Here is a 14,215-nt window from a genome sequence, read left to right as displayed (position 1 = left end):
AGGTGAATAATAAAGAGTCTCAATGTTTACCTTTTTATCACGAGTCTCGTCTGAGCAATAATAATGTCTTTTCTTTCGTTTCTTGTTATATAAGGTTCTTTCATCATTGATGATTCTAGTAACATTCCCTTGTTAGACAGATTAAATTTCTTGGATTGAAAAGAAATAATGTTGTTCACTCTAGGTTACATGGACCAGGATTTAGCCCTTAAGACTGACAAACCTCCCACTCTTACAGAGCAGAGTACAGTCGAACAGAATGCTACCTTTGAAAAGTGGGAGCGCTCGAATAGACTTACCTATTGCTTTTGCAATCTCGAATAACTAAAAACATTAGAGGTGACATTCCTTACTATAGAACAATGAAAGAATTTCTGAGAGTCATTGAGGTTCAATTTGACAGTTCTAATAATGCAAGGGTCAGTATACTGATATCCAAATTGGTGTCTATGAAATATTTTGATGAGAGTCACATCCGATAACATATTGCATCTCAGCTTAATGACATGAAATTCATCATTTCTAACTCTTTCTTGATCCATCTGATTTTGACCTCATTGCTTACTGAATATAGACCCTTAAAAATCTACTACAACACACATAATGATGAATGATCTTTTAATGACCTCTTGACTAAGTGTGTTGAAGAAGAAGAAAGACTGAAATGTGAGAGAGTGTTGAGTGCGTATATAACCTCTTATGAGAAAAACATAGGTTGGGGGTAAAGAAAAAATTCCTAAAAAAGAATAACAAGAAGAAAACCTCTGGGGAGAGTCTAAACTCTCAAACGAAAGCCAAATCTCAGGCAGGAGGCTCGCAAAGTGTTTTTTCTGCAAGAAGAAGAGACATAAGAATGTGGACTGCCTGAAGCATAAGAAATGACTCAAAAATAAAGATAATAAGTCATTCATTTTTTACGAGTGCAATTTGATCCATATTCTATTACATAGTTGGTGGACTGATCTTGGTGCTACGATGTATATTATGAACTCTTTGCAAGCATTTCTGAACAAAAGAAAACCAACAGAGCATGTGAACACATCTTCTTAGAAAATAAGATGCGTTCACATGTCAAGAACGTTGGTACCTATAGAGTTGTGTTGGAATCGAGATTCATTTTGGATTTGGTTGATATATTTTATGTTTCATCCTATAGTCGAAGCCTAATTTTAATTTTTAAACTTGATAAGTTTGGTTTTATTTTTAACAAGCTTATTATTATTACAAATTCTATTAATATAGGTTCTGCATATGTGTGTGATGGTTTGTATCATTTATGAACCAAATTCAAAAATCTCACTCTGTTGAGAATACAATGATTGACAATAAACATGGCTTAAAGAAAGATTAATCCTATTTGCTTTGACATCAAAGGTTAGGAAACATCTCGAAAGAGAGAGTCTAAAGACTTGTGAAAGAAGAAATTTTTGGATCCCTTGATTTTACAGATATAGAACTATGTGTCGATTGCATAAAGGCTAAACAATTTAACACGTATAAGAAAGATGTCAAACGCAACAATGAAAAGTTGGAGATAATGTATACAGATGTTTGCGGTTCTTTTTCCCCGTGTTATACCGGTGAAAAATATTTTGTTATCTTTATAGACAATTACTTACGGTATATATATCTTTACTTATTATTTGAAAAATCAGAAGTCTTTCAAGTTTTTAGGAACTTCAAGAAAGAAGTCAAGAAATAAACCAGTGAAGTTATTAAAGTGGTCAAGTCTGATAGAGGTGATGAGTATTATGATCATTTCATAAAGATGAGACAAAATGAAGGGTCATTAGTGGGGTTTCTAAAAGAGGAAGGTATTGTACCTCAGTATACTATGTCTGGTAGTACTTACCAGAATGATGTAGCTAAAATAAGAAATTGTACCCTTAAAAAAATGGTTTGAGTGATGTTGAATCATTCAAACCTTCCCTTGACCTTGTGGGGTGAAGCTCTTAGGACAATAGTGTATATTATAAGGTTTCTACGAATGTTGTTTAAAAGACTCATTTCAAGTTATGTACTGGTAGAAAACTTTCTTTGTCATAATGCGCATATGGGGATGCTTATCTAAAGCTAAATTGTATAACCCATATATAAAAGCCTTTGATCCTAGGACGATTAGTAGATTTTTCATTGGTTATCTAGAAAGATCGAAGAACTTTAGGTTTTATTGTCCATCTCATACACCACAGATAGTGAAAATAGATAAAACAAGATTTCTTAAAAATGGTTCTATTGGGATAGATGCATCTCAAAGTATTGAATTTGAGAAAATGCAGGATTCAAGTTTCATACTTGTGAAGGATAAAAACCTTATTTCTTTTATCATTGTTCCTTTGGATAATGTCAGAAAAAATTCGGTTAACGAGCATCAATCCCAAATAGAATAAGGTGTTGATAATGATATACAACAACAAAAGGATACAAAAGTTTATTTTGAATCACCTGTAGCACCTGTATGGAGGTCTACGAGAACTAAAAAGTCTGCTATCCATTTAGACTATGTGGTGTATTTGCAAGAACCCAATAATTTCATAGGCATTGATGATGATCCATTCGCTTTTGCAAAAGTTATTGAAAGTGAAAGATCAATACATTTGATCAATGCTATGAAAGAAGAGCTTGACTCTATGGCAAGAAACCAAGCATGAGATCTTGTACCTCAACCTGATAGAGTCAGACCTGTTGGTTGTAAGTGGGTCTTTAAGACCAAGATAAACTCCAAAGGTCAAGTAGAAATGTACAAGGCTAGGCTTGTTGTAAAAGGTTTCACACAAATAGAGGGCATTGATTATAATGAAAAATTTTCTCTTTTCTCAACGAAGAAATTGTTGAGGATAATCATGTCTCTCATAGCTCATTTTGATTTAGAGCTACATTAAATGGATATGAAAACTTCTTTCCTGAATGGGGATTTGGAAGGGTAGGTATACATACAATAACCTCCTAGTTTCAGTGTAGATAATTTGAATCATTTTGTTTGCAAATTGAAAAAGTTAATTTATGGACTTAAACAAGCCTCCCACCAGTAGCATAAAAAGTTCAATCAGGTAATTATGAACTTTGAATTCACTGAAAACATTATTAATTAGTACATATATCTTAAGACTAGTGAGAGTAAGTTCATAATTTTGGTTTTATATATTGATGGTATTATTCTCACAACTAATAATTTGAGCCTATTACATGAGACAAACAATTTTATTTTCTCTCATTTTGATATGAAGGACATGGGTTAGGCCACATATGTCCTTAAAATCGAGTTTCGTCATGATAGAACTAAGGGTGTCTTTGGCCTCTCTCAAAAATCCTATATCCTAAAGGTTCTTAAAAGATATGGGATGAATAATTGTTCTCCTGGTTTAGCACCCATAGTGAAAGGGGATAAAATTGAACCTAAAGAATTGTCCTTAGGATGATAATAAAAAAGTTCAGTTGACAATTGTTCCATATGCTTCAATAGTTGGGAGTTTGTAGTACGTACATACTACACATGACCTGTTATCGCATTTGCTGTAGGAATGCTTGGTAGATATCAACCAAATCCAGGTATTGTGCATTGGAAGGCAACAAAGAAGGTCATGCACTATTTACAATAAACAATGAACTATATGTTGACCTATAGAAAAGTTGAGCGCCTAGAGGTAATTAGATACTCTGATGTGGACTTGGGAGGATGTCTTGATAGTAAAAAGTCTACTAGTGGATATATCTTCCTACTAGCTGGTGATGTTGTCTCATGGGGAAGTGGGCACCAATTTACAACTGTTGCTTATACCATGGAGGCAAAATTTATTGCTCTATATGAGACTTCATCTCAAACCATTTGGATAAGAAACTTTATTGTGGGTCTTGAAATTTTAGACTTTCTTGAGAGACCACTAAAGATTTTTTGTAATAATGAAGCAGTAGTGTCTTTCTCAAATAACAACAAAAGCTTAATCTCATGTCGACACATAGAATTAAAGTACTTTGTTGTTAAAGAAAGGACTGATAGTCATCTGATATGTATTGATACAATTGGTATAAAGAAAATGACTGTGGATCCCCTTACTAAAGGACTAGTACAAGGATTGTATTACAAACATGTAAAGAAAATGAGTTTGTTTGATTCCTTTTGATGTATGACAATACATTATGGTTATATGTGATTACATTTGTGAAACTGAATTGATTCTCTATAGCTTCGTGTATTATTGATTGTGCATAAAGGTTTTTTCATCTGGTTAGAGAGAATAACATAATAACAATAGTAAATGACCAATAGAATGTGTTAGAAACCAACATATTCATAAAGATAATCTTAACATGCTAAACACTGAAAATAAATTATATTATAGTATGTAAAAATATGATATTTTATAAAAATGATCATCTCCATGACTCATATGATTCATTCTTGTGATACAGGATAGCATGTGAACCTACATGAAGAATTAAGTCGAGATAATAATATAAACTTCGATTTTGTATCTTTTTAGTGTCAAAAGGTTAAGTGGTAGAATGTTGAATATTTGGATTTGGGTCCAACCCTTAGTATAACCTGATTTGACACTAATGAAAGATTAGTGGGCAATTAGTGGGGAAGGGGTTACATGAATGTGAAAGTGTTCACATTATGTAACTCCCCCCCCATACACACACACACAAACAATAAATAGTGGAAGGGCTGCATGATGAGAGTAGCCTAATTTTCCTTGTTTTTTCTTAATGGATTTTAATACATTGTCTGTTTTTCTTGTATGTGTGAATTCTTATTCTGCCCTATGTCACACTGGTACTCCATTTTGACTCGTTCTGTATCCCTTTATATACCAGTTATATTGAAAACTTTATAAAGATGGCCGTAATGAATCATGAAGGACCATTCTTCCCACTGAAACAGTTTCCCCAGTTTCGGTGTGTCAAGGCAGTTCCAAACATGGCCATGTAAGTGAAAGCTGTCCCAGTCAACTTGTTACTTGAGCAAATTCAACGACAAAGACAACTTATTTGTTGTCACAGAAAATGAAAAGAAAAGACTGACATGTTTAGCTCGTTAAAAAAACGGGATTCGACCATTCAATTGAAAATGCACAACATACAACAAAACACTGATATATCTCAATTTATCTGAGAGCCAATTCAACAGCAAACCATAGATTTGCCGTGGCATCATTAATCTAGAACCACTGATTGATGAACGCAGCTTTGATTCTAGTGAGAATCCTCGTGCTCACAGAATTCAGTGTATTCTTTAGGTCCCAATAAGGATCCCAGTTCTGATGGGTTGCTGGGCTTCACCTTGATCATCCATCCCTCCTCATATGGGCTTGAGTTGATCTGGTAAAGAAAGGTAGAAAGATGGTGTTACAGGATGTTATGGTAGCAGAAATGAAAATGTAAGTACAACCATGAACATGAGTGGTGCATGCCTAAATTCAAACGGGCTTGAAATTTTCCTACGTTGCATTTTTGGGTCAAGCCATAATTCGCTCCAACTTTGGTTGGGCCTTTTTTCCACTTGGCTCAATTAGTTAATAAGGGAGTTGACGTTCTCTCTCTCTCTCTCTTCTTCTTCTCCTCCTTCCTCCATGTCCACTTCTTTTTGTATCACCACCATCATCCCTGAGTTGCAGAGCTCACCTTGGCTCAACAACACTTGAGGAGCTGCTCATGGGTGGAGTCTCAAGCTCACCCAAACCGAGCAAAGGGTGCCGAGCCCCTCCTTGGACCTGGTCACTTTCCACAGGCCCATCCTAGCACTTTTGGCGGTCCTACCAGCCACCAGGGGTACCTCCAGCATCTGCCACCCTTCTCGGACATCTCAACAACTTGAAAAAGGCGTCCTAGGGTCCGAAGCTAATGCACCCTGGGATCCGGATCCAGGATGATCCGCCTGGAAGAAGAAGGGCAAGAAGAAATTGCAGAACTACTGATGATCTGGGATCCAATTGGATCTGGTTTTGAAGTCATATTTGGATACTGGATATATTCAAGATCCAAAAGTAGAATTAGGGTTTTGTTTTTACTATAAATACTTGTTATGTGGGGGATTAGAGTTGGATGATTGAACCCTTATATTTTTTTCTGAATTTTTATAATTTGAATTGATATTTTTCATTATTCTTAGTTTTATAAGCTTTCTTTCATAGGAGTAGGCGTAACTTAGTCTTGTTATCATAATTCCGACCTCTGATTTACATCAGAAGCCCACCAGAAGGGGTCAATCTCAGCCAAGGAGCTAGGATCGCCCCTGCTATTTTCCTTAAATGGGGTGCACTAGCTGGCTAGAGAGTGTTGGACACCGAATCTTGATCTCAGTTTGGGGTCACAACATGAGTCGGTTTTCAGTAGGCATATATAATGGGAACAATTGAATAGTAATCTTTAAATTTCTGATATCATTGGAGTAAACCTTTTCTCCTATGAAATCAATATTTTTATTAATTAGATTAATAGAACAGAGCTCCTGAAGCTGCCAGAATTGTTTTGATATTTATGTTATGAGCATCTCATTTATATTCCTTTTAAGTACAGAAGTAAATTTTTTCTCTTTCATTACCCACAGCAGCCCCATAATAGTAGGATCTGATTGTTATATGCTCTTCGGTTTGGACAAAGCAATCAAAATTCTCATATTATGAATGCATAATAAAAAACTACGTGGATATGATTTAGTGTTGAATAATCAGTTCACTTCTAAATTGTAAATCTATTCAGCACCTTGGTCAAGTGTAAATCTTAGACTAATACATTTCTGTGATAGAACCTGCCTGTTTTATTGGGAATCAACAGACTATATGCAAGAGCAGAAGAACAAAAGATAAAAGAAACTTGACATACTATTTGGTAATTATTCATGATTGTGTTCTGGCATGCAAAGCATAAGTATTTTGATCTGGTGAAGTAAATGCAAGAAACTCATAGGATTTGAAGTTTTGAACACTTACTAAACCAGGGGCTTCACTCAGCTTGGTATTGACCTCAACAATCTCTCCAGAAACAGGTGAATTTATGTCGCTGGTTGCTTTAACACTCTCTACTGCTCCAAAGCTTGCACCTTTTGAAACTGAAGCACCAGCTTCTGGGAGATCCACAAAAACAAGCTCCCCAAGATGATCCTATGCACAATGCACAAGTTGCAAGCAATTCCAGTTTTGAGCTTAATTGTGAGAAATCTTAAAGCACACAAAGAGTCGTCTAAGAAAAGAAAACAGTCTGCAGATACGAAACTAAACTGCGAACAAATTGAAGCCGGTAACTAGAAAGTAAGTCAATGGCATATCTGAACAAACTTAAATTATCGATTACTTGATCAAAAACATGTCTACTAGCCATGGCTGGAGAGCAACCTGAGCATGGTCTGTGATGCCAACAGTGGCGACTGATCCCTCATGCTTCACCCATTCATGTGACTCACTATATTTCAATCCATCAAGAACTGAAAAGAAGCAACCAAAATGAGTACTTCAAATCATAGATGCCAGGTTACTAGGAAGATCAGGGCCCTTCTTATTGTCCTCATCTAGAACAAAAGCTGGAAGACTAAAGAAAAACAGGTCTCGTAATTCTGGGCTGCTGTTCAGTTGAAAATAATGCCAAGTAGCTTGAGAAACCGAAAAAATGGCGAGGATGGTCCTATCAGCAATCAGGCTCTTTTTCATGTACTTCAATAGTAAAATGTCCATGCTTGCGCGTGCACATCCACACAAACATGCTAATACATGTGTGTATTTGTGTCTCTATGCACGCGTAGACACACAGGGAGATGCGTGTTTCAGTCTGTAACTTGGGACACATGCTCACCAACTAAACTTTGAACTTGTCTTATATATTTTGGTGGGTGCATATTTGTTACAGTAGGTACAAATGCCATTATTTTTTTATTTTTTGGTTGTTTTTATGAAACTAACCTTACAAATGGGATCTACATATTTTTCTTACTGAGAATGGGCTCTTAGATCTTAAAATTATAACACAAGCAGGTTTTTATAAGGCTTAAAAAATCAATGGTTATAATGTGTGGTGCTTTCCCTTAAAAATTGACTTTTTAGTCAGAAAAACACAATTCTAAAGCTGATTCCTGTTATTTTGAACATGCCGAATTCCTCATATCAAATAGATGCTTTCTATGTTTCAAACATGAGGAATCACAATCTCATTTGTTGTTTTTGTGTCTTATTGCTCAATTGATTTGAAAACATATGTGCAGATTTTTTTATAAAGAAGTGGATTCTGCATTCTGATTTTATTTAGAAACTTAAATGGTGGATAACATCGTGCTTTCACCCCTATGGCTCAGGCCTTGAGGAATATATTTTATCACGAGTGTACTTTCAAGTAGAACTGCAATTGTGATAAGGTGGCCGGTTTCTAAGGTAAAATTTATTTCTTTGTTTGTAAAAACTGGATTGATGGTAGAAAATTTTTTACTATTGAAATCCATTACACATGTGATCAAATTTGCAATGTGCTCTTATAGAGGTTGGGATTTTCTCTCCTTTGTTGTTTATGACAAAGACAAATTTATTTACTTAGGGGTATGAACAGAGTTCCAAACTCTATTTTTGTTGAAGTTGAGTGTCTGCACCAATTGTCGCCCCTTCAACATGGTACTCATGTTTGCGTGGTTTCAAATAACTAGCGGTGGTGAAGAACCGTAAAGGATGTTGTTGAAGGACGTCAAACTTCAAATCTAATGTTTTTCTGACAAATCTTTTTTTCTATGAAGATATTGTGTAAAGGGTCTTTCTTTTCTCGCTTCGATCTTGTAATAATTTGCTATGAAAACATAAGCCTTCGGATTGTCTACCCCCGTGAGTGATCTTTTGTAATTTTTTATTCTATAATATAAAGCATTCTTATTTAAAAAAAAACAACCCGTCCTATGATGATCTAGATGTATTTATATTAAAAAAGCAAATGGGTCAGATCGTGTTTATATTAAAAATGCAAATGAGTCGGATCTAGGATGGAAGCCTTGCGGATTTTGGCTGTTACATATCCAAACTGCAACCCTAGTTTTTAAATCTATTACATGATACCATACAGTACACACTCTTGTTTGCATAGATCTAGCGACCAAATGATAAATCTAACCATACAGATGTGTTAACCATAATTTATTTAGTATAAAAGAAGGTTTTATCATGTTTAATACACGATAAGATTTCATTTTTGAGTCAGTAAAAATTAATGGCTCACAAATCATGAAAATAAAGCTGGTTTAAAAATGACATAAAGTGTTATGTTTGAGTAAATTTTAACACATGCAAATAATAAATAAAATATGTTAAAAATGGTCTAAGCGTTAAAATTTGCTTTTAGAGCCTAGATCTATGTAAATCAAGTGTGGTAATATGCGCTATGGTGGTAGTAGTGGTGCAATACCACAATAGAGGTGCTCTCTCTTTCTCTCTCAAGAAACAAGCTTTGTTTTGAATTGATTTGATGCAAAAATGTAAATAGTTTATCATAAAATTTTAGTATAATACCAACCATTGATTTTTTTATTTTGTTAAATACACATCTGATAATAAAGATGTTTAATAAAAAAATTTAATGAATAAACAATAATAAACACATATAACTGCTCATATCTAATATAAAACACCTAAAACTATGATTTTTGGAGGGTCCTAATGTGACCTAACAAAAAAAAGGAGTATATATATTAGTAATGATACTGGTGCTGCCGGAGTACCTACTCCCACCTAAAAGAAGCTTTAAATTATCAAATTTCTTAAACTGTTTTAGTTGATCATATGATCTATAGTAGAAAACAAGTTTTGGATCATGTGATTATAGCATATATGTATGTTTTTTAAGACCTTTAAAAATCAACAACTCACAATCTATCAAAATTTTATGACTTAAACAATCCTACTTTTATGTCAAAAAAATTGATCTAAATCATAATTCATATCAAATAAACTATGTTGAGTATCATCCATAAGGTTTAATTGAGAAGATACAACTTACAGCCATGATTTCTAGTACGTGGGAGAGCACCACAGAATCTCTCTCTCTCTCTCTCTCTCTCTCTATATATATATATATATATATATATATATATATATATATATATATGCAAATATTTTCCTATTTTGGTTTGAAAGCTAAGGGAAAACATCTGAATTTGCGTTTGCCCTTGACAACCTCGGACCTCATATTTTTGGGATATGAGATGGTGTGGGAGTGCTGATGTGGCATGGCCCCCCACACCAAGATCCAAGGTCTAGCAAATGCTGGATCTCAGATCCAGGCTGAGATCTTTTTTTTTTCTTTTTAATTTCTTTCAGCCCTCTCAGGAAAATGTGTGCAGGGCCCACGCAAAACCCTTTCCCATTGCGATAAAAGTTAAAAACCAAAAAATATCGGCAGCCAAAAACTTAAGAGAAATTGATTTTTTTAAATCTCATATTTTTCGGCAATTAAAAAGTAAAAAAAAAATGTAAAAGAAAATATAAATAAAAATGTTTAAAAATAAAAACACACGGTTTTTTCTTGATAAATAGTCGATAAAAACATAAATATCGCGTTTAAAACACAATATTTATGTTTTTGACAAAAACTCATGACAAATTGAAAATATCGCAAGAAATTACCATTTCTAACTTTCAGGTAATTTCTCACTATATTTTTCGTGATATTTTCCATATATCTCGTGAGATTTGTCAATATGCCCTTTCCCCCATTTTCACGTGAAAAGTGGGTCATACCCCTCCCTTGGGGAATGACTTTCCTGCATGAAGCTCCATATCGCAAGTAACTGGCGTCCCAACTCCCTGTGGGTAACAAATGGCCCCTGAGCGGTTGTTTAACACTTTCATCCCAAATTGTGTGAACCGGCTATTTGTCACAATGGGTGAACAAACAACGGTCGGGTGGGCCCCACCCGTTTTCGTAGGAAATGCTGTATTACCTGCGAAAATGGAGCTTCACCCCTCCCCCCCCCCCGGGGAAGGGTTTCCCCGCCTGACCCGGTGATTTTCTGAAACTTTCGCCCTTTCTTAAGAAAAGCACTCTAATCCCACGGTGTCTAACAAAAGCGCCCCTCCCTTAAATTCACAATTAGGTGCTGTTCAAGAAAGATGCTTATTTCCAAAAAGAAAAATAACCTATTGAAAACTATCTACTTGAAGCCATTAACTAAGGAACACGTACTACTGAGATACTAAAATTTTCCATTTTCTACAAGCGATTGACGTGTAAAGATTTTCTGAGGTAACATACACTGATTGTTACAAAGCAGTATCATGAGTTTCTGCTATTCTTAGCTCCCCACATCCGGAAAGTCAGAGAGAGAGAGAGAGACGAAAGTAATTCAACATTACCACTCATGAAGATCAACAAAATGTTGAACCATGAACTGAACAAGAACAAAAGCCAAAACAAAAAGAAAGCACAAGAGAAAAGAACAGTAGACAGATAAAATGGGCTCACGCCGGAGCCGCTTGCCCAGATTGCGACAAAGGATAGGTATATATATATATATATATATATATATATATATATATATATATATATATATATATAGAGAGAGAGAGAGAGAGAGAGAGAGAGAGAGAGAGAGAGAGAGAGAGTTACCAGTTGAGAAATATCTAGAGAGGTAGAAAGAAGGAAATGCAGATGAAATGGTTTTAGATCCGCAGCTTATTCTTAGTGCGTTGGCTGTTGAAGATGCCCACATCCTCAGTGCCATCTCTCTCTCTTTCTACAAGCAAAACAATGGAGTGAGATGAGATGGGCCACAAATAGCTTTGAGATTTCAAAGTTGTGCTTGGTTCTTGGCTTGGATGGATGGTTGGTGGATATCAAGAGCCTCATCCTCAAATATATCCCATCCTCTCTCTCTCTCTTTGATTTTTCCAAAGGAACCAGCATTTTAGTATTTGTCATATGCAAAACTACAACATGTGACTCCACATGCTCTGGAGGCTCTTGGAGCTCTTTTTATCCCTTTTCTCTGTTTTTTTTACAATAAATCGATAATATCTAACTGTTCACCTACGTACCTTGGCTAAATCCCATGTACACACTCATTCTTATTACCTCATTTAATAGTAGGGTTTTGAGCACAATGTATGGTCCCCCACCCTACTGGCCATTTGCAAATTAGTCCTTGCTTTAATTATGAAATTTTGCAAATTGGTCTCTGCCTTTTCTATGGTTGATGCCGTCAATTTAACCGGGGCCAGATCTTGACAATGGTTAAATGCATGGCAAAAAACCCAAAATGCCTCTCAACAAAATGATTTATATACGTCCTACCCCTCTTCTCCTATTACCCCAACCCTCCTTTTCTTCGGGTTTTGCTCCATAGACTCGAGTGCATGTAAAAACATGATAGTGTTACGTGCAAAACTTCTTTTTTTCTTGGAGGAGATATAAGTTTTTTTTTCTCTTTCTAATGTGTTCTCTTTTTTGTGGTGAAATTTCTTATTTGGGTTTGTGAGCTTCTTGCAATTTACAGCTCCATAATCTTTTGTTGTAAATTGGTTATCGATGATTACTTTTGTTTCATTTGTTCAACCCATCTCTCTATCTATATCTATTTACACCCTTTTTTGCAACTTAGTCTCTATCTTATTTAGTTTTTGCAAAGTGGTCCTCTTGTGAGGGTAGACCTGTCAATTTATGGTTTCCATCAAGAAAGAATAACGGCTGGACCGATTTGCAAGGGTTAATGAAAAGGCAAGGGATAATTTGCAAAATCTCATAAGGCAGGAACTAAATTGTAAATAGCCAATAATGCAGGAACTATTTTGTTAAAAAACCCTTAGCAGTGAATAATATTACATCATAATCGTACGATCATGTGCTAAAATTGTTGTCACTCTTTTTGTGAAATCTACACTTTTAATCTAAAGCATTTTTATTTAATATTTACTCATTTATGATTTTTTACTTTTTACATTCACTACAGGAAGCCAAACTTAAATTAGCCGTTAGTAAAGTCAATAAAGACCTTTATTAGCACCCATGTTATTTTTTTAATCGAAGAAACTGTTTAATGTCATAACAAAGAACGAAGTGTGAGATCTTGTATCTCGACTTAATGGAGTAAGACCTGTTGATTATAAGTGGGGTTTTAAGACCAAGAGAGACTCTAAAGGGCATGTAGAGAGGTACAAGGCTAGGCTCATTGCAAAGGGTTTTACACAAATGGAGGATATTGATTATAATAATTTTTTTTTCTATATCAACTAAGGAATCATTGAGGATAATCATAGCTCTCGTAGCTTATTTTGATTTAAAAATATATCAAATAGATGTGAAAACTACTTTTCTGAATAGGGATCTAGAAGAGGAGATATATATGCAACAATGTCCTAGTTTCAATGTAGATGACTCAAATCATTTAGTTTGCAAATTAAAGAAGTCAATTTATAGACTTAAACAAGCCTCTCACTAATGGTATAAAAAGTTCAATCAGGTAATTTTGAACTTTGAATTCAGTAAAAATATTGTTGATCAATGCATATATCTTAAGGCTAGTGAGAGTAAGTTTATAATTCTAGTTTTATATGTTGATGATATTCTTCTTGCAACTAATGATTTGATCATATTATATGAGACAAAAAATTTTCTTTCCTCTTATTTTGACATAAAGAACATGGGTAAGGCATCATATATCTTTGAAATTGAGATCCGTCATGATAGAACAAAGGGTGCCCTTGACCTCTCTCAAAAATCTTATATCCTTAAAGTTCTTAAAAGATATGGGATATAAAAATGTTCTCTTGGTTCAACACCTATAGTGAAAGGGAATAAATTGAGTCTAAAAGACTCCTCAAGATGATAATGAAAAGACTCTAATGGCAACTGTCACATATGCCTTGTCAGTTGAGAGTTTACAGTACGCGCAGACCTGCACCCGATCAGATATTGCATTTGCTTTGAGAATGCTTGGTAGATGTCAGTCCAATCTAGGTATTGTGTATTAAAATGCAGCAAAGAAGGTCATGCATTATTTGCAAGGAACGAAGTACTATATGCTGACCTACAAAAAGGTTGACCACCTAGAGGTCATTGGATACTCTGATGCGAACTTGAGAGAATGTCTCGACAGTAGAAAGTTCGTTACTGAATACATCTTCCTACTAGCAGGTGGTGTTGTCTCATGGAGAAGCGAAAAGTAGTCTACAACTGCTACTCATACCATGGAGGCATAATTCATTATTCTATACGAGACTTCATCTCAGGTCATTTGGATAAGAAACTTCATTAT

At 35.0% G+C, this 14,215-nt stretch overlaps 1 protein-coding gene across 1 annotated transcript; it reads right to left on the bottom strand.

Annotated features, from left to right (window-relative positions):
- Positions 1-5,029: 5,029 nt before the first annotated feature.
- LOC149821991 (glycine cleavage system H protein, mitochondrial-like) lies at positions 5,030-11,788 on the bottom strand. The gene is made up of 4 exons (XM_089979962.1): positions 11,572-11,788; positions 7,335-7,423; positions 6,933-7,103; positions 5,030-5,322 (listed from the first exon to the last, which is right to left on the bottom strand). The coding sequence occupies exons 1-4, from the start codon at positions 11,684-11,686 to the stop codon at positions 5,197-5,199; spliced, it is 501 nt and encodes a 166-aa protein (XP_089836088.1). The 5' UTR covers positions 11,687-11,788; the 3' UTR covers positions 5,030-5,196.
- Positions 11,789-14,215: the final 2,427 nt, after the last annotated feature.

The sequence above is a fragment of the Nuphar pumila genome, chromosome 11 (genome assembly GCF_984573655.1).
Source record: "Nuphar pumila chromosome 11, dmNupPumi1.hap1.1, whole genome shotgun sequence".
NCBI classification, from domain to species: Eukaryota; Viridiplantae; Streptophyta; class Magnoliopsida; order Nymphaeales; family Nymphaeaceae; genus Nuphar; species Nuphar pumila.
This window is presented reverse-complemented; position numbering and strand designations above follow the sequence as displayed.

Bases quoted from the DNA above. Each gene is read 5' to 3' on its own strand.
- LOC149821991 (XM_089979962.1), bottom strand. From the start codon at position 11,686: ATGGCACTGAGGATGTGGGCATCTTCAACAGCCAACGCACTAAGAATA. The intron at 7,424-11,571 runs GTAACTCTCTCT...GCTTCTTTTCAG, and splicing joins CTCTAGATATTTCTCAACTG to TTCTTGATGGATTGAAATAT. The intron at 5,323-6,932 runs GTAAGTGTTCAA...TTTCTTTACCAG, and splicing joins TGAGTGAAGCCCCTGGTTTA to ATCAACTCAAGCCCATATGA.